The 26941-nt window shown below is 37.8% G+C and overlaps 1 protein-coding gene across 1 annotated transcript; it reads right to left on the minus strand.

Annotated features, from left to right (window-relative positions):
• Window positions 1-1226: 1226 nt before the first annotated feature.
• On the minus strand, window positions 1227-26941 carry LOC306859786 (IQ motif and SEC7 domain-containing protein 1-like). The gene is made up of 13 exons (XM_079401042.1): window positions 26717-26941; window positions 16391-16676; window positions 13926-14974; window positions 12179-12340; window positions 10681-10803; window positions 10327-10493; window positions 10041-10180; window positions 9716-9745; window positions 9039-9164; window positions 8820-8919; window positions 7670-7831; window positions 6429-6608; window positions 1227-2848 (listed from the first exon to the last, which is right to left on the minus strand). The coding sequence occupies exons 1-13, from the start codon at window positions 26779-26781 to the stop codon at window positions 2835-2837; spliced, it is 2604 nt and encodes an 867-aa protein (XP_079257168.1). The 5' UTR covers window positions 26782-26941; the 3' UTR covers window positions 1227-2834.

Genomic DNA, 26941 nt, shown 5'->3' on the forward strand with positions numbered 1-26941 from the left:
TCATGACCTATTTCTGAGAGTGGTGGATTGGGACAGTGTGATAGCAGCCTGTGAGGAGAGAAACGTCCAGACAGAGGATCTCACCAGTCTGTTTCAGTAATGCACAGTAAAACAGACGGGAACACACTTCTCATTTAAAGATAGACCTCATATTATGCAGTCAGGATACTGTACACGCTATATACACAATGGTGCCTAACTTGGTCCCCTAATATAGTTATTACTGCTCAAATGTGTCTTTACAAGCCCTCTTTACATGGGCTAATAGTGGATCGTTTATGCCATCTTTTACATGGATGAGATGCAATATCTGCAGTTACACACAACACAGTACAGGTCGAGCACATGAAATGATGAAAAACATAAAACGAGAATAAGAAATATACAGAATAATAAGAAATAAAAGAGTTAAGGCTGAGTGTTGATCAGCTCACGGTGGACAAAAAAAGAACGATGCATTTGAACCTTCAGTCCTTCATCTGTCAATCAAAATATCAGAATATCTCCTCGTGCTATTCATATTTTATGCAGAACAAAAATCTTTGGAAACGGTTACTTTGTAAGTAATATAAATGCAAGATCTTTTTACATTTTTGTCTTCTTAAAGTCAACATGAAACACAACAAATCCATTTTACATCATTGTGAGCAAAACGGGATATTAAACATGAAAAAAAAAGTAAGGGAGGATTTTTTTTATCCATCAAGAAATGATCAGATTGTAAAAATGGCAGGTGATTGAAGGAGCGGGGTTGAGAAATAAAAGGGTGCAATGATTTCACGCAAATGTTTCAAATAGAAAGAATACGAAGACGACTCTTTTTTCTTTGAATTTAACACGAGGAACGTAAACAGGGTTATTTTAGTCTTTAGTCTGTTCGTGTTGACTTCAGTACATCAGAATGAATATTGCACTCAATATATATGTCATATGTTGAAAAGAAAACCTAATGCTTTGGTTTGGGGTCATGAAAATGTGCTCAGAAGCAAACGTTACAAAATTGTGATCCTGAAAAACAAATCGAAAAATATCAGCTTATATATCTGATCAGATTGCATCTTTACAACAATCACTTTCTTTTGCCTCACTTCACAGACTAAAAGTTCATTTCTAGAGATCCATTTCTCTAAACATACAGATGCTTGCATAATATAGCAGAATATTCCCCTGAAACAATCTCCTGGTTGTCTAAAAGTAAAAAAAGAAGAGTACTTTTTACATGATTGCACTTCATTGCCATGGTAACACTGGTTTATTTTCAATAATAAATAAACACCCAAGAACAACATCAATAATAAATCACAGTTAAAGCCTAGCTGATCACTTTGACATCTCAGTCAACGTAAAAACACTTGTTTGATGAGAATCTCTACGCCGCTATGATGAAGTAATAGTAAAGATGCTTTAGCCATGACCTCGTCATCATGACACACATATTGCACTTAAAAACAAACAAGAACAATCCAGAAAATATAGAAAAATTATTCCATCACTGGCCCTCAGAAGTCCTCCAATGAAAACAAAATCAGAAAAAGTTCTTTAAAAAAAATGACTCCAGCATGCAAACATATTTGAGCATCTGCTCAAAACCCTTAACTGTAAGTCTGTGAGATTCATATGATGCTGTATATGAGCAGTTCAAAGTGCCACGAGACTGCATTTGTGCTTCAAAATCACTTTATAATAGATCACAATGGAAGGTTTCTATGAGCATACTTCTTTAAATATGACTTCCACTCAAACTGACCAAAGTGGTGAATGCATCTTTTACAGTATTCTATAACATCGCTTTTTGCCTACAATGGTTTCAGTTACACTACTGTACTACTGTACTACACACGAAACATGGGTGCAATGGTCATTGGCACGTTCATTAATGATCGTTAAGACAACGCAGAGCTGTCATCTACAACAAATACAGCGTTAGAACATCTACTCAGTCATTCTGCTAGTTTGAATGAATGCCAGTCTCAAAAACACAATGTTTGAATACAAGAATACCCACTATTTTGTTTGTTTTTATAACCTCTGCAAGGAAAATCTAACAAACCCGTCAAAGAAATCAAGAAACCTGTCAGGAAAATAAATATCATATTTTGCATAAAGGCAAGAAAAACCCATATTTAGGACCATTAAGATTTTTGCTGATATTAAGCACAATTAAACACAATTCTCAATAAATAAATAAATAAATACAAAACTGTGATTTCTATTATAACCATACTACTGTAATGTGAAAAAAACTATGCATTATTAAAATGTAAAAATATTTGTGCAGCATGGTAACTGGCTTTAATGTATGCTAATATTAACTGAAATATTGTTTTATGTTTTCCAAGAACAGACTAAAACTATTTGATAATAATAACTAAAAGTAATAGTAATTTTATTATTATTATAATAACTTTAAAATGCATTACAGAAAAAAATATGTAACAATGCAATATATCTTAATGGTCCTTGGTATTCTTTATGCAAAATATAAATTCTTATTCTAATCTTGTGACATTCGCCCGTAGGCAGAATGCAATAAGTGTGGAGGAATAAAAACACAATAAAACACAGATGCTGTTTCTGCACTGTCGGGGTTGGCTGGTGTCTGTTTGAAGCTCACACCAGCGTGCCGATAGCGCAGGGTCTGTGTTTGCTGATCATGTGCTGTTCTCTGAAAGCTGCTATAGGGGTGTGGTGATAGGGCGGATGGTCTGCCCAAGACGAAGCGCTTGACCCGAATGCTTTGAAAGAGTGACCCAAGGACGGAGTCTGGAGCGCTGTGTCTGTCAGGAAACAGATGCTCCTGGAAGAAAGGGTCTCTCTGGAGCAGAGGAGGACTGCTAAAGATGGAGCCCTGCGAGGAGAGACGTGGACCACACATTAATGAACTAATAAAGCGTCCAAACACTTTAAGTGAACTAGATTTGAAGTGAAACTGTGCAGTAGTGAAGTAACTATAGACATGTATTTTGATAATCAGTTCCTCCATAGACATTATATCAATCACTTCAATGCCCTTTTAGCAGCTGACTGTACCAAAACCAAGGCACTTCTGGTCCAAAAACAGTTAAAAAGCCTTTATTCACATTCTGGCCATCTCAATAAACATTAAAACTATTTATTATATGGTTTAACACAAGGCTGAAGGCCGACATCAGCATGCAGTTTTAGGCATTTTTAATAAAAATATGGTGCCCGGTTGCACATCCCTTTAGCATGTTTACAATGAACAGCAGCACAGACGGACTGTTTTGGCATAAAAGGTATCATACATGCACTTCTGTGGTGCAGTTTTAATGAATGAAAAAACACTCCGGATAATTATGTGAGTGCGTGGATCCAATTCAGTGAAAAGACCTCAAGACTCAAATCTGGCTCTTTTCAGCAGGAATGGCTTCCCTGTTTGGGAAATCATGTCTCATGATATAAAATCTGCAAATAAACCACAGAAGCACATCCCATTGCTTAACAAACCTCTTAAGGCAGGTCTATTTGAAAAGTTTAGGTCTATCCGTTGCTACTTGCATTCTGCTTCCAAATATTTGGACAGGAATTTTTACTTTCATAACCCTTACCCTTGCACTATCTTCAGATATTTCTAATTCAAAAGGGCTGCAAAGACAACTCATACTAAAATGGGCAGACACAAATGTTAAACTTTGGACAGGTATCTGTATTTCACACATTTCACACATGCACACAGTTAAGAAGAACAAATCTATAACATGCAAAGCTTGATCAAACACATTGCTCTTTGGAGTGAGCAGTAAAAGTGGCACATCTTCAGCTGTTTTGTCTCTTTATTTTTGACAGACAATCATCAAAAAAATGTGTTTGACTCCCAATGTTAGATATTTTAACGGACAAGGTCTAAGCAGCAATCCACTCTGAATGAATACTCAAATCTTCCATCAAAATGAATATAAAAAAGCATGAAATGTAATGCGTGCACAAAAACCAGACTGAAATCCACATTTGACTCAGGACACCAGGCATTTGATTAAAGAAGAGCAACTTGGTTAAAGTAAAAAAAAAAAAGTTTCACTCTGCCTGTATGTGTGTGTTTCATCACAGATACAACTGAAAGCTACTTTAAAAAAGAACCGAAATAACAGACTTGCATGAACATTAAGAAGCTATCATCATTGAAAAAAACATGCATGCTTAAAAACTGGCTCCAGGTCTTTCTGAGCACCAGCACAGTTTCAGTAGGCGAGCAGTTCATGCAAGTGAGCAGGCAGGCAGGGTAGGCATCGATAAATATGTTACAAGAAAAACAACAACAATGGACCGTTTTAACCCAGGAAGCACAGAAGGTCAAATCAAATAATTACCACCCACTGCCTACTTACTTCCATACTGCTGTCTAGAGATCCTTGCCTATGCTTGCCTGCCCAAGACATGCACTGGCCAACACATTCAGTGGCATAGATCACACCTGTAACATCCCTCTACTCTAATCTGATGAAAACACAAAGCAAGCTGAGACTATCTGAACTTTCTGGGTCATTATCAACAGTAAGTGACGGCCAGTTTGCTGTGTATACTCCATCTGTGCACACTGCTGCCTGTCATGAGCCATTTTAGCAAATACACATAAGCCAAGACACACAACGCTCACAAACACTTGGCTAAATTAAATATAAGACTAAAAGAGCAGTTTCAATACAATGTAAATACAGCAGCCTGAGTAGAGTTTCTGTGCTTTTGCTGTATTGCAACTGACCTGGAAAAAATAACATGGGAGCTTTTTCTCAAAAGTTGCCTTTATCTGTCTTCCAAAGCAGAGCCTGGTGGTTACTAGAATCCTCATTTCTCTGTTAACACACCTTATCTAGTGTGATCATCACAAATTTCAAGAAATATCACTTCTAAGTCACACCACTTACATGCACAGTCTCTGTCTGTTTAGCTCCTCTGCTTTATTTTTTGAAGATTTGGCATCTTTGCCTTTATTAGGAACGGTCCAGGAGCCAGGACTCAAACTGGATGCCAACAGCTCCTCTGCATTTTAGTTTTCTTTGCGTTTGCCTGCTTTCCCTTAGTTTCCTTGTTTAGTAATTAGCTCCTTCTCACCTGTGCTGTTTTACCCTGATTATGTTCCTGTTATATAAGCCCTATGTTCCTTTTGTGGGTTCTCCTCTATATTTTCATTGGTCATGTTTCCCAGTGATTCTCCAGAGTGTTCCGTGTTGGATTTAAACTATGCTGTATTCACCATAATAAATTCAGTTTGTCTTGTATTTTGTCCATGGGTGCTCTTGCATGTACATTTTTTGATTATTGCTGTTGCCTATAGTAATTCTGTGTGTGATTTTTAATTTCCAGCCCATTTTAAGCCATTAATATAATAATTTTTAAACAATAGATGACTTAAATAAAACAACCCAACCAGCTGGGTCAAAATAACTGATCTGTCAAAAATTGACCCAGCGCTGGGTTGCCAAATAACCCAAGTTATTTTTTAGAGTCTAAGCTTGAAATGGGAGACAAGTGAGTGTCTCCTCAAAGAAACACCATTAACAGGCACATACAGCATAACCCTAACAGCAGCAATAGTCTCTACACACATCTTGTACAAGTATAGCTGAGGCCGGACACGCAGAAAAAACACTTCCTAAGGAACCAACAGTGAAAGGCCCAAATGGAGCTACTTGGACTGCTGGAAGCAGGTGTATTAGCAGGAAAGCATACAAAGGGCCACAGCAATGGAGGAGACAGAGAAAACCAAAGGGAGCAATGGGATATTTGGCTGAAAGCAAACAAATCCAACTCTGCCGTTTGAAACCTCGTGCTATGTATTAATTAATGATATATTAACAGGTTTTTTGTGTTTTAAAATACTAACCATTTGCCTATTACACAATTTTACAACTCATAAACCCTATTAAACCTTAAAACAACAGTAGAAAAGTGATGATTTAAACAATGTTACAACTCAAATAATGTTTCTAACCGAAGAAAAAGAGCTTATCTCTGCTTTTAAAATCTCCTAACGCTGAACAGATTTATTTGAATCAATATTATTGTTCAACAGAATTGAACCCTGAATATTGTTTTAATAACACATCAGTTAAGCAGGATCTTTGCTTCAGTGACACAACACTGCCAAGATCAAATACTGCTTGTGAAAAAGATTCAGAATATAAACAGTGGACCTATTCATAAGACAGATGATCATTTGTGTACCAAATATTATTTCTTCATTCTGTGAATGCAAACCGCAAACAGGACCCATGTTGCAGTCATCTAATGCTATCAGTGAAAAAATCATTTGTAACATATGTGGAAAGATTAGGTTTAAGAAATGTTTCAACTTCAGGAAAATCCTTCTACACAGGGAATCAAACAACCATAAAAACATAACACACGTTCTGGTTTTACTGAGTAGAAAGGCAATCAGCTGATCAGTAAATCAGACACACTGAACTCACCTGCTTCAGAGAGGTCACGCAGGGAGCTACTGAGCGCGCTCCGCTTTAGCCCCTCCCCCATGGCGTACGTGTCATCCAGACTAGTGCGGCCCATGGTGCCGTTTCCGCTCTCTTTCTTTAGGCCCGACATGCTCTGAGACATACTGGGTCTGACCACTCCTTTCTGTTTCTCCAGCTCAGCTACAAACATTCAAACACACACATACAGTCAACAATCATTTCATTCGTATCGCATACATGGACAACAAGCAAGAGCTAAGCATGGTTGCCAGGTTTTCACAACAAAACCACTCAATTGCGACTCAAAACTAGCCCATAACTAGCCCAATCTCGTTTCGAGGGGGTCCCCTGTTAAAAATCGTATTCCGGGGGGTAAAATACACTTTTTTTTTTTGGTGGGATTCCCTGGTAAAATTCGCATTTCAGGGGCTAAATATTGCGTTATTGGGGTCGCTTCAACCCGCGGACATGAAAAACAACCCAGTGTTAAAGTAGCGGGAAAACCGCAGACTTGGCAACACTGGAGCTAAGTGATTTAGTGGATAGTCATTACGCATACTTCTCTACATTAAAGCTGATGTCAGTTTGATGTGCTTTATTTATCATAACATGCTAAAGAATATTTAGCATAAAATCAGATGGCCGTCCATCAGAAAAGGAGGCAACGGTAACAAACGTACTCACTTTTCACATAAAAAAAAAAAAGAGAAATTATAAGTCAAATGAGAAATTAAACATTGTAAAAAAGGTCGAAGAATGTTGAGTTCGATGTAAAAATGATGTGAATTCTGATCTGACGTTCATGTAGCAGCTGCAATGCAAAAAAAAATAATATTTTGACATTAGAAGGTGGCCCAGATCGGAAATGAAAATGTCCTTTTATACATTCCCAAATCAGAATCCCAATGTGGCTCAAATCCGATTTTTTGGATGACTGAGTCTGACCCTTACAATCAAAAATGTAAATTACGTTATAATATGATTGGATGACCTTGTCGCATATGAAATGAGTACAGCATTCCTGTAAAGCTGAATACACATTAATATGTAAACAGAGACAGTCAAATCCTAATGAGACCATGGTTGTGAAATGACAGATTTCATGAAGATCATGAGATTTCTGTTTCTTGCTCTTTATTCCTAACAACTGTAACTCTGAACTGAAAACGACATTAACATGGGCAGCTCACAAAACCTGCTCTGGTAACGGTGAGGATGAGGAAGAATAAAGGTCTGTTTACACTCTATCCGGTACTTTTCCATTTCCTGGACCTCAGCGATGGACTCTCGCAGGTCGCTGATGAATCTCTTACGGTCCTGAGGGTTGGGAGCATTGAAATTGATCAGGACTTTGAAGTCTGCACCAGGAATGGCTGAAGTCAGCCGGATACCATTTGGATAGACTGAGAAAATAAGAAAACATCATTTTACTCCATAAAAATTAATATGAAGGAAAATAAATAAATGATATATTTATTTGGATTCTTTAGCATATTCACACCGCACTGATAAACGCTGACAGACACTTGGTCAGATTTTGTCTGATCAGTGTTTTACCCCGTCTGTGTCTGTCGGATCACATTTTTTTGATGATTGAGCATGCTGGATCAGCTCTTGTTCCAGGGTCGTGCAACATCAGAGAAGCGATGCACTGTAGTCTGGTGATTGTCTGCATTAGTCTGTGTCTGTCAGTGCAGTGTGCAGTGGCCTTTAGCATTATGCAGGACTAAGAGTGCCATAAAACGAAGGAATTCCATATTTGGGCACACTTTATTACCATATTTGGTCACAATTCTCGCTATTAGCAAACAATTAACTAAAGTGTTACCAAATATTTTTGTATAAGTCAAAAACTAAAATGTCAATATATCACTGAATTAAACTACATAAATATATCATTTACAGCATCCCACAACTTTAGGTATGTCTGGTTATTGTCTATCTATCTGAGAAATCATTTGTTAATGTACATTACAGTTGTCGTATACATAAAAATGATTGAATAATCACATCCAAAATTAAAGATTTTCGTTTACATAATATATGTGTGTGTATTGTGGATATTTATTATGTATATACAAAAACACACATACAATATATATTTTGAAAATATTTACATGTATATATTTATATTCATATAATTTATATTACATATAAATATATTCAATATATAAACATAACATATTTTTCTTAAATATACATGCATGTGTGTGTATTTATATATATATTTCATAGGATCTAATTTGTAAAAATTCATTCTTGTTCAGTACGGCCGCTGTTGTCACCGGAAAAACCCTGCAAGCGCCAATCCGGAAGCCAGAAACGCGGAAGTGTGAAAAAGGCTAATCAGGGTATTGATTCAGCAATATTGATTGTGTTCATATTTCTTACACTGGTTCTCAAAGAGCATCACTTGCATCCCGTACAGAGAGAAAGACTGCCTGAAGCTATACGTCACTGAGTTTTTCTTCTTCTGGAAGATCTTGGTAACCTGTCGCAAAGTTGCAGAAATCACAGTGATCAACACATGCTGATATTTGTCCATTAATGAAAGTATTTAGCTTTAGTAGACGATTTAGCATGCTCATGTGTGTCTTTGTGATCTCTCACCACCAGCAGGTCATTAAACAGGAAGATCTCCCGCTGGTGCTGCCCCAGTTTTTGCAGTCTGTTTGGATCTGGGACCTCGAACAGTCTGCAGTAGCACACCAGCCTGCGATGAGCCTGAGACAGCACCTGTAACACACACACACACACACACACACACACGTGTTTGTTTCTCTATCAGGGTGGGGACTTTCCACCGACTGACGCCTGTTTTTATACTGAGCTATGATATTTTTTTCTCCCCTATTGTTTTTATATAGAGCTAGCTATAAAACTATAACACAAGCACACTATAAACTATAACCTAACACACCCTAACCCTTTATTTACCTTTTAATTATTGTTTTCACCAATGAGAATTTCCCCAAAATGAGGAAGTTTTGTCAGATTTAGCTCGCTTATGAGGGCAAATTTGCATTCAAAATATAACTAAAGGGATAGTTCACCCAAATATATACATACTGTATCAGTATTTAAATTATGTAGAGTTTTGAAAGGATAAAGAAAATGTTTTACATGCAGTGCAAAATATTCAGTTATTGATTTGAGGTTCAGTTATGACATTTGGAAAGAAAATGACAGAAGGAAAGTGACTGTAGTAGTGAAGTGTGGAAAGAAATAATGATTTGTCACACACAGATGGACAGCTGCTGTATTTATACATCATAAAAAATACTTACACATCCAAGGCCATGGTGAAGTGATCCCATCTGTAATGCAAGAGGAAAAGTCAAGATATATGTGTGTGTGTGTGTGTGTGTGTGTGTGTGTGTGTGTGTGTGTGTGTACTAATGCAATTCTCTTTACCAAATTCAAAATTGTCTGAAATATCTGAATTGTTGAAGGATGACCAGACCTCTTATACTACAACTGACAGACTCTCATTATCTTCATTAATTACACCGTGTTTAAGAAGAAGATCACTGACTGGGGATTCAAATTAAAAGTCTGCATCTTTTAGCAAATTTAGTAAAGTTTCATAAAGCAGGATTATGATGAACCTACTTGCTTCTTGCCCACAATGAGTTTCTCCACCTTCTGCACCTGAGACACATGGTCATCATTTGTTTTGAGCTCCTTCTTCTGGATCCGCTCGTAAATCCCAACCAGCATCTCCCGAGGGATGTCCTCGCCATCATCGACCCCTTCCAACACAAACACAAGACTGGCATTACAGCAGGAATATTGCATTACAGCTGTATCTGCTGTGTTTTCCTGTATATCCAGTGTTCAGCTGAGCTGCGGTCACAGATGGGAATGTCAGCTCATTTATAAAACAACCAATCAAAACCTCGCAGATTCTTGACGAAGTCCTCAAGTTTCATCTTGCGTTCCAGCTTGACGTTGGGGCTGTACATGTCTGTGTTGAGGAGGATGATGGCGAAAGCCAAGATGAAGATGGTGTCAGGGTTTCTGAACTGACGCACCACATCAGGGTTACAGATGCAGTAGCGCTGGCTAAACAAACACACACCAAACATTAAAACATTACAATACGAAGCACTGCAAATGATCTTTTTAGAATTAGTGCTGCTTGTTTATTGTTTTACCTTGTATGTTTGTCATTTCTAAGTTATAACACTTCATAATGATTTAAATTCAGATGTATGTACTGTATGTAGATGTATGCTGCTTGATCACACACCTGAAAGCCTCGATCAGGCGCTCCACCTTCTGTGCCTCGCCCTGAACCCGGATCTGTGCCTGGAATTTCCGCAAAGCTTCATCCAGCTCCATCACTGAGAAATCCAGCTCATCCACCACACAGCTGCAACAGACACACATGCACTCAAACGTCAGCACATTCTTGCTGCGTGCCACAGTTGCCAGTTTGCACTAACAGGGAACAGAAAAAGGTTTTGTTCTGTTTTTAAACACAGTTGTCTGTTTTCCACAAGTTGATATGATTCTTTAGGGTCTTAATGAAAAGTCTATAACATACTTTGGTTAAAATATCTCAATGGTAGTATAAAACAACACCCTTTTTACCCTGTCAAAAACAGCTCTTTTTACAGCAAGCCGTTTTGTTGCATGTTCCTTTAAATGCAAATGTGCCCTCTCTTCCAAGCCCTTCTCTGAGTGAAAACGTCATTGTGAAACTTGCTAACTAGCACATTATTAGGAAAGGTGATGTGCAAAGATTCATAAAAACCCCTTATACCAAGGGTGGGGAATTCATTTTCCCAAGGGGCCACATGAGAAATTTGGGCGGTTGCAGAGAGCCGGACCAATACACTTCTACACAGCTCTACACAGTATATTTTATATCTCTCTATAAATGGCACATTACAATCATACAATGAAAATGTGGAGCACACAATTATAATAGTAAAATATTTTTGAAAATGTGTTTCAAAAACTACAATCACAATTTTGAACAAAAAATCAAGTATTTGAAAGATCATGGACGTCACATTCGCAGTCAAAACCTGAAACACACTTTCTCATAGAATGTTGTACCAATAGCTATATTGGACCATCTTTATATTTTTCTAAACCACTGAAAATAGAGTCCAGACATCAGTAAAGTATCAGTCTATAAACGATGAGGAAAATAGGATACACATGCGTTACACGTGACAAAAAAAAGAGTTTTTGGGAGACAACGGCCCATTTGTAGACATTCTGTGCTTTACAATGCACAGCCCAGAAGCAACATTGTCTGCCGGATGGAAAGGGTTGGCTATTCACAACATAAATATAGCCTACATAGGCTATATTTGTGTATAAGATGTATACACACACTGCCAACACACATTTCAGTTCAAATGTCAAGTAAAAGTGAATTTTGCATCTGATGACCCCTTTAAATACATTATTAGTCGAAGGGGTTTGCAAGTAGCTAGGTTACAAATTTCACTTTAGTTACAGGGACGAATAGTTGATCTTGACAAACACAGTCAGAGATACTGTTTGTGTAAAATTGAACTTCAAATTATGTCACTTTGTTTGAATTAGATGTGTTTAAAATGAGCTACTGTATGCTAGGTTCATTTTATTTTAGCTAGCTTTTCTAGCATATCTAAATTTGTTCTACAAAACATGAGATTTACGTCTGTAATTTGTACCTGTGTTTATTCTTTTTGTGGAAGATGGCGATTATAAACTATAAAAACTGATATCATGTAGATGAAAATACTTACTCTAAAACATCCCTGTTGAACTGTTTCTGTCTGTTCCCGAGAAATTCTCCAATCATTTGTCTACTCAAGCCTTTCCTCTGCAGCAGGAAGTGGGCCACACCCACGGGCGTGTCAGGAACAAAGCCCCTCTCCGTCAGGTACTGGATGCCCTTCTCCGGCTTTCTGAAATAGATCAGCAGGTGAGGTTAACGTCTCATCCTACTGAACACTCACTCGTCATAGGACATGCAAATTAAAACATCAACTCAATCCAAAACATTATTTGAAAAAAAAGCTTGAAAAGGTATTGGAAGAATAATTTTGAATAATAGGAAGAGTAATATTGCTCCAACTGACAAGAGTTATGATTATTCTACAGCTAAGCAAAGACAATCCCACTGAAATTCCCAAAAAGCTCAACAGCATATACACACCGTTTTGATTCATATGATGTACTCTCTCTCCAGTGTGGAATACATGCAATCCTCATTATTTATATTTACTGTGGCAAAAACTTTCTATAATATATTTTGATCTTCCTATATTTTTTGAAATTATTATTTTTTATTTCATATTGTTTTTCTGACAATTATGATTGCCATTACATTTAATTGGTTTATATAGATTAAAACTAAATGTGCTTTTAGTGACATTGAAATATCATGCTTACACTGTTTAGTTTGGTCTAAAATGCCTTTTTTGTGGCAAATACAGATTTTCACTTTCTGTTACACCTTGTGCTGTGACATATTATAGTTAAAAATGCTTTGATATTTCAGAAATCTGGGGCAACATTTATAAAGTGTGCATACGCTCAGATGTGATCTTATATTAACGCTTAAATCCACGCCAGCGCTCATATTTGTAAAAACTGTCTTTGACGTGGAAAAGTGCTTAGTGTCAAGTCAGGGTCTGAGTAGATGTTCACACTTTTTCTTGTTCGAGTACTGCAGGTTTTTGGAAACGTAAGCTGTTCTTGCAGCTCGCTGTTCTGAATTAAAGAATTTAGACAACTGGTAATTAGCAGTCATTTACAAGGCAGAGAGCTGAAACCATTCAGTTGCACACAAGTTCAAGATCATTTTCACTATTAACTAACTATTAACTATGACTTTTGCTTTAAACTCATAATGTGCTGCTTATTAATAGTTAGTAACGTAGCAAAGTAGTAATAGATAAGTTTAGGTATGTGTAAGATTAAGGGATCTAAAGTATGATCATGCAGAACAAGGCATTAATGGGTGCTTTATAAGTACTAATAAACAGCCAATATGCGAGTGATATGCATGCCAATAAGCAGCTAGTTAATAGTGAGAATTGATCCTTAAATTATCCCTTCATACCCAGTGTTAAAATATGTGACCCTGGAGCACAAAAGCAGTCATGAGTAGCACAGGAATATTTGTAGCAATAGCCAACAATACATTGTATGGATCAAAATTATACATTTTTCTTTTATGACAAAAATCATTAGGATATTAAGTAAAGATCATGTTACATGAAGATATTTTCTGAATTTCCTACTGTAAATATATCAAAATGTAATTTTTGATTAGTAATATGCATTGCTAAGAACTTCATTTGAACAACTTTAAAGGAGATTTTCTCAATATTTAGATTTTTTTGCACCCTCAGATTCCAGATTTTCAAATAATTGTATCTCAGCCAAATATTGTCCTATCATAACAAACCATACAGCAATGGAAAGATGATTTATTCAGCTTTCAGATGTGGTATAAATGCCAATTTTGATAATTGTAATACATACTTATTGAAGAGGTTGAGGCCGATGCGGTATTGCCTCTTGCGCATGATATCGCTGCTGAAGGCCGGAGAGTCCCAGCTGTTGCGAGTGTCTTTGTGGTACGTCTGCTTGCTGAGACTCTGTTCGTCTCTGGATGACAATTCTGAGTTTATGGTGTCAATGGAGTTTGAATTGCTGTTGATGCTGTCATTATCTCCATCTGAGAAATCTGACTCGGACTTGCTCTGCCGCTTGCCGTTGGTGGCCAGGTGGCTCTCCAGCTGCCGGTGTCGAAGCGGCTCTTCGTCTCCAGAGAGCGAGGAGAGTCTGGGAGGAAGCCCTTGTTTGGGACAGGGTCCGGCTGCGGTGCGCTGGTGAATGTTTAGCGGCTGGACCAGACCTTCCTCAGAGCGGTGGCTTGTATCTGCTGTGCTGTCGCTGGGAGGCTCGATGGTCAGCAGGGGTACGTCTGGCCCCTGGCGCTCAAGGGAAGGAGTGTCCGTGTCCAGCTTCTCATCCCTGGCATCCGTGGACGGCTGGACCAGCGGCGAGAGCTCTTCTTCATCGATGAAGAGAGTTACGTCGCAGATCTCATCCTCCTGATGCTTGCTCTCCTGACAAACCGCTTGCTCGGGCTGCGTCTCCTCTTTGTGCAGACTACGACAGTTCAGTGCATCGTCGATTGACTCCGCCAGTGACTTCACTTGCCTGGAGAAAGTGTCCTCTAGCTCTGTGATTGTGTCTGTCAAGTCGTTTTGAGTTTCTGGGGCTTCCAAAATGACAGGGACCATCTCTGCAGCGTGCACCATGCCTCCTACTTGGCTGACATCGTCCAGGAGAGACATCTGCCTCCCCTCCAAAACAGAGCCGTGGGCTTTCTCAGGCCCCTCGAAGGAGAACTGCATCCTCATGTTGGACAGAAGGATCCTGCGGGTCATGCGGTTCTCCGACATCGAGCTCCTGAGCCGCTCAAAGTTCTTGTTCATCTGGTATTGGCGGAAAGCTGTCTGGATGGTGCGCGCTGCATGGCGGGTTATGAAACGGCCTCCGTATTTCCGCTCAAGCATTTCCACCTTAGAAAAACAAGAAACATATGATTAAGACAATATCATACAATTAGGGTTAATTAGAAGGTACAACACATTGTGTATAAACAATAGTGTTTAACATTAAAAATTTTTTGGTTCCACTTTATTTCAATAATCCGCTTTATACATTCTACTAACTATAAGTAACTTTGTAACAACATGTCAACTAATTCTCGTTAATTTATAACAACATGTCAACTAATTCTCGTTAATTTATAACTACATGTCAACTAATTCTCGTTAATTTGCCACTACATATCTACTAACTCTCAGAGTAGACTGTTAGATTAGGTTTAGGGTTAGTAGAATAAGTTTCTGATACTCAGTATGTTGTATGTTGTGGATCCATCAAAATAAAGTGTTAGCAGATATTAAGCAGACAGTCTACTAATACTCTAATGACTGCTAGTTACTTACTGTTAGTAGAATGTCTGTTGGTGGAGCATCAAAATAAAGTGTTAGCAGATATTAAGCAGACAGTTTATACTGTAAAAAAATTTATAAATAAATTGATAAAATAAATTTATTAAATATATGTATGCTAAAAAAATAAAAAAATACTGGCAGCTGAGGTTGCCAGAATTTTACCGTCAGAAATACAGTAGCATCATTTTAGGTTTTCCAGATTTAAAAACATAATACCATATTTCATGAACTGATATTAAAGCAACCTATTAAAGTACTGAAATCTGTTTAGTACTTTTGTAATACACTGATAACCACCAAAAGCATGAGGTGATGAGAAAGTCACATGATGAACCAAAGCCCATCACAAACAGTTTTTCCACTGTTCCAATGGTGCACAGTGCCATTCACACAAACACTAAACACCATCATGGTAACAGACACCATACTGAAATAATACAATAAACATTCATTGAACAACATTAGATGTAACATACAACCCTAATGAACATAACCATTAAAGAAAAACTAAAGAAACAGTTATTTCAACGAAAAAACTTCAAATGTGAAATGTAACGCAGGGAATTCTGGGAATGTCAATTTATGGTTTTTCACTGTCAATTATATGTTCTTTTTAACTTCCAAAATCTGTATTTTACCATAAAATTACATGAAATGTGCATTGCAGTTTTTCACCGTGTACAGGAGGGGAATTTACCATTAACCAATTAATAGGTTTTTTAGGTCTTTTACCATTAAATTCACAATCATTTTTACAATGTACTAATACTGTAATGACTGCTAGTTGACATGTAGGTGCAAAGTTACTTAGCAGAATTACTGATTATCAACAACGTTATGTGTGTGTGTGTTTCAAAATCCAATTTTTGAAACACACACACAACGTTGTTGATAATCATGATTGTGCGAACTACAAAATGCAGCATAGGTTCGTTCAAAGCTCTGGTCCAATATGAATTTATCAGGACACTGTACCTTCTTGTCCTGCAGGTCTGTGGAGAGCTCATAGCTCTCAGAGAGGGAGCGCGAGCGCTTGATGGCCTCCTCCTCGGCCTGCTTGCGGAGGATGGACTGAGAGTGCTGTAGTTTGGGCCGCTGCGGGCGCTGTGGGCCTGGCTGGACGCTGTGGCCGTACACTGGGCTTTCAAACTGGTCCGGACTCAAGGAAGAACTGTGTGTGACAGGACCTTGGCCATGGCCATATCCTATGCTGGTGTCCAAGGAAGGGCCGGGCTCACTGTTTTGAACATTCCCCTCCACACTAGACAAGACAAGAAAGCAAATGAATGAATGCAAAAATACACACCTCTACAGCCCTGAACGTCAGCGGAGACCAGGACACCGAGATGAGCGCCAGAGACTGATCCCCAGTGAGGACCCCGCCACTTAGACTGCCATCGGGAAAGACCACTGGAACCAGTTGAGCCCTTACAATCTGACTTTGCTGCAGTTGGAATTGAACTACTGGTTTGTTTGTCCAGAGGAGAACTGCCCCCCGACTGAGCCTGGTTTCTCCCAAGGTTTTTTTCTCCAGTCTGTCTCTGATGGAGTTTTGTTTCCTTGCCTCTGTCGCCTCTGGCTTGCTTAGTTGGGGACACTTGATTTCCAGCGATATCATCGACCTGATTGCAAAGACACTATTTAAACTGAACTGAGCTGGATGATGACATCACTGAATTCAATAATGAAATGCCTTTAACTGAAAATCTTTTTTTAATCATTTCATTTTACATTATTGACACACTATTTTCTGTGCAGTTGCTTTGACACAATTTACATTGTTAAAAGCGCTATATAAATAAAGGTGACTTGACTTGACATTTGCATGGTACAGTGGGTCATATTCACAAACAATTTCACATACATTGCATGTGCAGACAAAATTCTCATGCAAACGTTCTGCTGTGCTTATGCACAAAACATTTTTCATGTTGACAAATCCATCTAGATTGTTATAAATGGGCAAGTACATGCCCATAATTATTATTAAGCATCTAAGCTTTCTGCACGACCCCTCCTGTACAGGTATTAACAGTCTCTATGCTCTCTAAAGATGCACTCTAGCCTAGGATTTTCATGTAAATCCAAGTGTACCATTCCCACCATGCAGCTGAGATATAAAAAGCTTTTATACGCTTCTGTGAAAGCCTGCATTTTCATGCCTGACCTATCCCAGATTGACCTTTCATTGTTGTTACTCTGAAATAAGTACGATTTAGTGGCCATTCACTCACATTCACATTCAGTTTGTTAATTTAAATTAAGTTTTGTGTTACACTTCTTTTAACTGAAGCTGCTTTCCCGAACACCATGTCATGAGAGATGCTGCAAAAGATGCATGATATAAAATAAAATGATAAGACTTTTTGCCATTTCAAATGTGATTCCTGGTCATGTGACCTGCATCTGAATGCAGTATCATACAAGGTGTGCTTCAATACCTGTGCTCACACTCAGATTCATGATAGCCATTGGAGCACCTGTGAAGTTACCTGTTACATCAATCTGTGGTGCAATGTAACAATTCCATAATCATTAGAGGGTAGTTACATAAATCCTGCTGTTTAGGACTTCACTGATCACTGCATAGACAAAATATAACATTTTCCTCCTCCTCCTCTGCAGAATCATGCGCACAATATTGTGATGTTTTGCCAGCCACTACAGCAAGGATAGGCTATAAAGCATAACATTTGGTTGTGCTCATATTCAACACTTGTGAGAACTGCTCCAAGTATTGTTGTCATTTTGGCAGTCAGGTGAGACTTAAGTAAACAGGCGGCACAAACACATGGATATGTGTCAAAAGATTGGATCTATGCAAATGCTGCCTTCATTGTTCAATTTAAAAAGATAAGAAACATTTAGGGGTGAACACATGCATGTTTCTAGAAGCACCAGGGGTACGGTCATTTATGCACTTGATTCTAAGTTCCAAACTAAATTTAGAACAAATTTAATTGTGAACTTATTAATAATTACGACTTTGCCTTTAAGCTATTATGCATACAGTTACACAAATAGGCAAAAATATATGCATGTCAATATTTGAACAACTCGTAAAACCTGATTTTCAAGATTAAGCAAACAAAAAAACATTGCAACACTTTAATTTAGGGACCAATTCTCACTATTAACTTGTAGTTATGCCTATTATTTATTAGTGTTTATAAAGCACATATTCTACATGACCTTATTCTACATCCCTAATCCTACCCAACACCTAAACTTAACAACTACTGCGCGAACTATTGATAAGCAGCACAATCAAAATCCAACCACTGAAAATCCAACCATAGCAGACTTGGTTAAAATCTTCAACAGCTGACACAAACATTATGGTAAACTTAAAGGAAAACACAGTGGCATTACACATTACAACTAATTATTATCTCAGCTGTTTAGAGGCATAATCAGAATGAATTCAAACTAATTCTACCAAATACATTCAAGTGATCAAGTAAAGACTGCACATCTATCTAGCACACGCTTAGCACACAAACTCAGTAACAGATCTTTTCATTTAGTAAGTGAGCAATGTGTTCATGAGCTATGCTTTCTTCAGTCAGAGCATGTATCGTCCATATATACATGAACATTACTCACTAACTCTTACTCTTTGCAGAATTCCGACGTGAATGTTGTCCAAAGAAAGACCTCCTGCCAAAGAAGTTCAGCTTCTTCTGCTTATCTGCCATTTTTAGCCACAAGTTCAAAGGGCAGTTCAGTTTCCTCCAGAGAGCCAAAGTCTGCTCTGATGAAACCAATCATTTACAAATCAGCACATCACGCTCGGCGTAGAGTCATGAACTCGCCTGCATGTACAGGATTCTGCTCAAATAATGTAGAACAGAAACTTCCTTCAACAACTTCCTCCTCCGAGTTTGCAGTCGTCATGCCTCCAGTCACATGCATCACTGTACAACCAAGTTAAACAAGACTTTACAATGCAGCAGGAGAGGCTGGACGCAAACGTCAACCAAGCTCACCTTTTTATGAAATGAAGTGAAATACAGTTAACTTATGCACAACTAATGTGAAGTACTGCACATTAGGCTCTTATAACTAATCAAACGTCAAACTAGTGATACTCAATCCTTAAATAGGATGTACTTTATTTTACAGTACGTGCACTTATGTGTATTTTCAGCGTACTTACCTAAGAAAGTACTGGGTAGTATAAGGTAACTACATGGGTTAAAGTTAGGTTTAGGGGTAGGTTCAGGGTTATTACCTAGTTATTACATGCAGAACAGGACTGTAAAATAAAACGCTACCCTTAAATATAATATATAATTTACAGTTTTTTCAACTGCTTTACACACAATTTCAAAACTTTGCCTCTTTTTTTTCAAAACTTTACACACAAATCCAAGAATTGCACACAAAATGCAAAATGCATCACATCTCTTGCAAAATGAAGCACTACATTCAAAATATCACAAACATATCTCAAAAGCAAACATTTGTCTTAGGTTGCAAACACCTTTGCCATAATATTATATTTTTGGATATATCACATACACACAGCTCTTCAAAACCTAAAGCTCTTCTTTCATGAGCTCCTGTGTGCATTTCTGTTCAAGATTGAAGGTAATTGGCAGAGAGATGCTGAACAATTCAAGATTGAAACCAAACATTTTTTACTGTAAGCATTTGTGGTTGTGAATACAGTATTACACATAAAAGAAAATAAATGCATCAAGCATGTGTAGTTGTGTAGATGTGTGTTTATTGATTGGTTGGTGTTCAGTGAAGCACATGTGAGGCGTTAGTGTTAAGCACTGATGAATTAGTGTTTGATTGGTTGTCTTTTAAAAAGCAAATCAAGATACTTCCTGATTTTGTGTGTTACACAGAGAACTGTGTGTTGTGTTTTGTTTCATGAGATTGAAAACTGAGTCAAAGGCAGAGAATTAGTGTCTGGTTTTGCAGATTTGGTGTGTGCTTCTGCTGTTTCAGTGTCAGCTTTCAGAAATGATTTTGTGTCTAAGCTTTTAAATAAAATGGTTAGTCTTACTTTTAAATTAGAATAATCCAGATTACATGTTATTTACTCATCCTGAATGTATTATTCTGTTGATCAGATTTACAGAATCATACCAAACATAATAATAAAGTGCTTCTCTAAACATGCTATAGGCAAGTCATAGCATTAGTAAGTAGTGGTAAAAATAACATTGGTATTGAAGTATAAATGCTTGCTATCAAACCCTACTTTTCAACAAGTACAATACAGAATTGTTTATGACTAATTGTGATGCATTAAACTACAGGTGAAGATCTCAGTGAGCAGATGAGTGCCGTGTCCACACAGAGTACATGCAGTCATGGAGATGTGCTGTAGACACATTGAAATTCACACTCCTTGCATAATATCTCTGGAGACGAATCTCATGCACCATCTGTCGTGGCAAACACTGACACATTCCTCTCTCGCGGGTGGCCAGCCTACCGAGTGCTCAAACACAAATGCCAGCACACAGTTTAGAAGACATGCTGCTCACGTATATTGAGATGGAGAATCATTTCAGTGTGCAGTTACTGCTAAATTGCAGTAAATTAACAGAGAACATCCATCCTTTGGTAAGAGTAGTAGTCACAATTTTAAAATGTAGCCGACTTATTTGGGGGATATAATTTTCATAAATCAGTTTCCACAAAGAACTAATTTGTTCACTTTTAAGACATTACTGTTGTGATTACTAATTAATTGGTTATTCTTTATTAATTGGTCATAGTTCGCAAATGAGGATTTTTTTTATTTATAATTATCACATATCTAATAAGGAACTACCTTTGTCCTAAAATTGTTACTACTTACTGCTTAGTTAATCTTGCTTCTCTATTAGTTAATAGTATTAAGTTAAGTGTTAATGTAGTACTACCTATATACTTGTTAACAATGGACCATTATTCTAAAGTGTTACCAGATTATTATGCAGCATCATTCATTCACTGAACAACTTTTGTCACTTACAGTACGTCACTTATGTCAACAGTTGCAAAGCAGAGATCAAGTTTGCACAAATGAGCAATGGAAGTGTGTATAGTGTGATACAGACAGGAACGTCTACTAGCAACCAAAAGCACAATCCCTCTGATGTCCAGTGATTGCATTGCTGTCAGTGTGACTGCTGCATGAATGAATTCAGTCCTCACATACATTGGAATTTGCGGATATATAATGTACTGTAACAACTTCAAGGATGTTATGCATTCTTATCCTCTATCCTCTACACTGTAAAAAAATAATTGTGAATTTAACGGTAAAAAACTGTAAAAATGCTACAGGTAAAACCTGTTAAATGGTTAACGTTAAATTCCCCTATTATATATACGGTAAATCTGTAATAGACATTTCTGTAATTTTACGGTAAAATACCGTTTTGGAAGTGAAAAAGAATGTATAATTTACAGTGAAAAACCGTAAATTGACGTTCCCAGAATTCCCTGCATTGCATTTCAAATTTGATGTTGTTTCTTTTAAAAAATTATGTTTCTTCTTAGATTTTCTTGTCAGTTATGTTTATTGGGGTTGTATGTTACATCTAATGTTTAATGTTTATTGCATATTTCAGTTTCATGTGTCTTACTGTCACGAATCCTGGCCATGCACTTCCACTCATTCACCACTAGAGGTCACCCGTTCACCACATGGACTTTTCACTACACTGCACATTGGACTCCATTTCCCATAATCCATTGCACTGACGACACACACAGCTGTTCTCAATTATCTCGCCCACACCTGATTACCATCTCACAATCACCATCACCCAATCATTCACTATTTAAGCCTGGGACTTGCTCTTGCTCACGGCCTTGCCTTGCCTTGCCTTGCCTTGCCTTGCCTTGCCTTGCCTTGCCTTGCCTTGCCTTGCCTTGCCTTGCCTTGCCTTGCCTTGCCTTGCCTTGCCTTGCCTTGCCTTGCCTTGCCTTGCCTTGCCTTGCCTTCCTTTCCGTGTCTGACCCTGCCCGTGTTTTCTGGTTTTACCCTTCGCCTCTGCCGTTTGGACTCTGTTCGCTCCCCGTTTGGACTATTGCTTTCGTTTCTGGATTATCTCTCTGCCTTGCTCCTTTGGATACTGTTCGCTGATCGTCGACCCACGCTTGCTCTACGGATTGCTCTGTGTCTTGCCCTTGCCATACCTGTTTGCTGTTCATAGACCCTGCCTGTCTTGACCATGTTGTTTAATAAAGCTTTGCAAATGGATCCGCACGTCTCACGTCTCGTCAGCCCCGTAACACTTACCATGATGGTCTTTAGTAATGACATTGTGCACCTTATATATATATATATTAGCATTAGCCTTCTCAGCTTGTGGTGAGCTTTGGTTCATCATGACTTTCTCATCACCACCTGATTTTGGTGGTTATCAAGTGTATTACAAAGGTACAAAACAGACTTCAGAACTTCAATAGGTTGGTATTTTAACATTATATCAGTTAATGAAATACAGTTTTTAATTGTAAATTTAAGTTAAATCCATAAACTCTAAAAGGTTGCTACTGTATTTTTTTTTGTAAAATTCTGGCCACCACATCTGCCAGTTTTTTACAGTAAATTTTTACAAACTATTGGCCAGATTTACTGAACAGGGCAAAATCTCATAAAAACACAGATGGCAGTGTTTGATGGCAATGTTCAAATTAAAGAATGCAGACACAACCAGTGCATTTCCATACTAACCAGTGCAACCAACCAAAAGCAGTGCAAACGTGTGTGTGTAATCTACTAACAACACAGGCACAAAATGACTTAAGACATGCTATTTGGGGTGTTAAATGATGGCACAAATACCAGAAAATTTACTAAATTAGCTGGAGAAATTCTAACGACTATATTGTGTTTATCATATTTGAACAAGTTCTCAAACAACAAGTTTATAAACAACAGTTTCAATTTAGATACTTTACCAGGAAAGCCTCTGTAAATGAGGTTTATACGAGTGATTTGGCAAAACTCTGTGTAAGTGTGTGACTCAGATGAAGTCATTTCCCATCATAGATCACGTTAAAAAGGAACAGCTGCTGTATGATTGAGAGGAAAATGAAGAAAAGTCTAAAAGGACATTTCCTCTTACAGTCTCCCAGACTCAGAGCCCTAGAGCCTCGACTGTGTTTCTAACAGTAAATCAACAGCGGCCACCATAACCACAGAAGATTTCCACAAGAAAACTAAAAAGAAAGCAAACACACACACACACACACACACACATGAATGTGTTCTCTCACGTTGCATTGCCATTCTGGAGCCTTGTCTATTATTAAAACAAACTAGTACCTCAGTCCAAAATTCCCCCCAAAACCCTGATGGGATTAAAATTATTAAGTTTCATTTGAAATTTGGCATTTTTTGTTGTGTGTGTGAGGGAGTGTGTGTGTGTGTGAGGGTGTGTGTGCAGCTTTATATCCTGGTGGGGGCTTAAACCTGAATACACACAGACTCATGGGGACTCGTGTCACGGTGGGGATCTAAATTGAGGTCCCCATGGGTACAAAAGCTTAGAAATCATACAGAGTGAGTTTTTTTGAGAAAGTAAAAATGCAGAAAGTTTCCTGTAAGAGGTAGGTTTAGGTGTAGGGCGATAGAAAATACGGTTTGTACAGTAAAATACCATTACGCCTATGGAGAGTCCCTACAAGGATATCTGACCAGACGTGTGTGTGTGTTGTGTGTTGTGTGTGGACACTTAATTTCTAGTGATTATCATCAATTTGATTTCACAGATACTATTTAAACTAAACTGAGCTAGACAATGACATCTCTGAATTCAATAATGAAATGCCTTTAACTGAAAATTGAGTGTTTAATCTTATTATTATACATTACTGACACTCTATCCTCCAATCTGATACTGTTAAGTGCTTTGACACAATCTGTATTGTTAAAAGCGCTATATAAATAAAGCTGACTTGACTTGACTTGTGTGTGTGTGTGTGTGTGTGTGTGTGTGTGTGTCCACCGGGTGTTTGACAAATAGCATTCCAAGTGAATAAAGGTGGATGAGAAAGAGGGCAGGAAAAATCTTTGGGAGTCCATCACGTTAATGAAGAGCAGACTTCAGCCCGGCGTGTGTGTGTGTGTGTGTGTGTGTGTGTGTGCGTGCGTGTGTGTGTGTCTGAGCATGCTGGTTGTCTCAAGTGGATTTCCATATGTGCCTGAAACACACTGCAGACCACATGGCCCACTTACTGTAGATGACAGAGTCAAACACAACATCACATATTAAACATACACTGATCTCAAAAAGTGTTTGGACACATAAACCACAAACCACACTTAAAAGTCATCACATTTGATAACTAAAATAAACGCCACTTGGTTTGATATTTAAAGAGGGACAGCCAAGCACAACGTTTCACAAAATATGACAATGTGTTGTAGGTTTGAGGTAAAAACAACTACAACAAACGAGATATACAGCTCAAAATGACTGATAGACTATTGGGAGAGTTTTTTGCTTTGTCAAACATTAATGGAGCTCTTCATAGCTGTGATGTAATGAACTACATATGAACTACACCTGCTGTGGTCACTTGAGGAGAACTGACTTGACTCCAGTAACTTTAAAGTCAATGCAAAAGTGCAATGTAACTGAGAAAAGCTCTAGCAGAAATAGTTTACTGATGTCACTGGCTTTGATATTTTGTTATCTAATGCAATAACATTCAGGCATTTAAAGTGTGACGTAAATGCTTGTTTAATACTTCTTGAAGCTGCTACATTTCCTACATCCTCTTGCAGACCTTTCGCAGTTAGTCACCGAATTATTGGATGATACAATCACTGGCAACCAGAGAATCACACAGGCATCCCATAACCAACATTGCTACAATAAAAATAATGTGTCCCGAGTCAAACTGTCTGCTGATCAGTAGTTTTGCTGTAAGGCTGTTGGCACAGGATATGAGGTGGCTGTTATGTGTCCTCCAGCAAAGGAAGCAGCCGTTCCCTACTGATCTATCTGCTGTTATCTAGCTCAGCACTACAGACATGTGACATAGACAAAAACACAACACACAAGTGTTGAACTGAAAGGCCTTTATGTCCATCACCACAGGAAAAACAATACGATTCCACGAAAGGTAATAAAAAAATACAAACAGCTACTTTCATTTGAAAATTGGGTAACCCTTTATTTTAAGGTGTCCTTGTTACATGTTACATGTGCTTACTATTATAATAAAAAATTAGCCATAATTACATGCAAGTAACCCTAAATTAAACCCTAATCCTAACCCTAACCATATAGTAAGTGCATGTAGTTTACTTAATATTTAATATTACTCAAGGACACCTTAAAATAAAGTGCAACCGAAAATCCGTCCAGAATGACAAATGCCTCATGGCCTTCCAATAGCTAACAGAGAAACACAGCCCCTCCACAACAACACTGGACATTATAAATAAACCATAACATGAAGCTTTTAAAGTGCTCCTCTGCATGAAAGCCTTGACTAAGATGTCTAACCTCAGCCGAGGACACCTCTGACAAGCAAACACATTCAGTTTCATACGGTCTAAGAACTCTGTGTTTGGGACCTGAAACATCTGGACTGTCTCTCAGCCGGACAGGCTAAAAAAACACCTTTATTAATGTGATCAGCGCATAGATATAGAGCAATGCTTCTGTCAGGGCACATGACCATTGACCAAAGAATGAATGAAACCGGTGCTATATTTGCATAAACCAGGTCATATGACAAGCTTCTATACACACAGGCTTTTCAATACAAACATTATATTCCACTATTTTACAGCACTTTACTAAACCTTTATTGGCTTAATTCAGATGTACTGTAACTGGACAAAGGCCACTTCCAGTAACATCCCTGAATACATCAATACAAACTAGTGCTGTCAAACGATTAATCTCATCCAAAATAAACGTTTTTGTTACATAATATATGTGTGTGTACTGTGTATATTTATTATGCATATATAAATACACACAAATACAGTATATATTTTGAAAATATTTACTTGTATATATTTATATTTATAAATTATATCATGAATACATTTATTTAATATATAGACATAGCATATTTTTCTTAAACATATACATGTATGAGTGTGTATTTATATATACTTAATAAATATACACAGTACACACACATATATTATGTAACAAAAACTTTTATTTTGGATGTGATAAATCATTTGACAGCACTAATATAAACAAATATTCTTTAATGGCATTAATTTTATAGTCATTATACTCAAAATGCATTGTTTAAACGTTAGTTCAGACCTAAACTTTCCCACAAACACTAGTTATAGTCCAGTCTTACCAGCTGTCCAGCTCCAGTTCAAGCAGAGACTGTGTTTTCTCTGAGTTGCACTGCAAACACCACATATCTGCAGAAGAACACACGTGCACAACGCAGCCAACTCAACCATCACTGGATCCAAGCGCTCCACGGCTATGAGCGCAGCACAAGACTCTCTCTATCTGTCACATCCACCGAGAGGAATCCCACGACAGACCTGATGAAACGCAAACCCTGCTTCAGATC

This window comes from Barbus barbus (genome assembly GCF_936440315.1).
Source record: "Barbus barbus genome assembly, chromosome: 40".
Classification (NCBI taxonomy): Eukaryota; Metazoa; Chordata; class Actinopteri; order Cypriniformes; family Cyprinidae; genus Barbus; species Barbus barbus.

What these genes read in the sequence shown, in the direction of transcription:
- LOC306859786 (XM_079401042.1), bottom strand. Translation starts at nt 26,781, where the DNA reads ATGTGGTGTTTGCAGTGCAACTCAGAGAAAACACAGTCTCTGCTTGAA. An exon ending in CAGACCTGCAGGACAAGAAG is followed by an intron (nt 14,975 to 16,390) that starts GTACAGTGTCCT and finishes TGTTTTTCTAAG; the next exon opens with GTGGAAATGCTTGAGCGGAA. An exon ending in CGCCTGATCGAGGCTTTCAG is followed by an intron (nt 10,494 to 10,680) that starts GTGTGTGATCAA and finishes GTGTTTGTTTAG; the next exon opens with CCAGCGCTACTGCATCTGTA.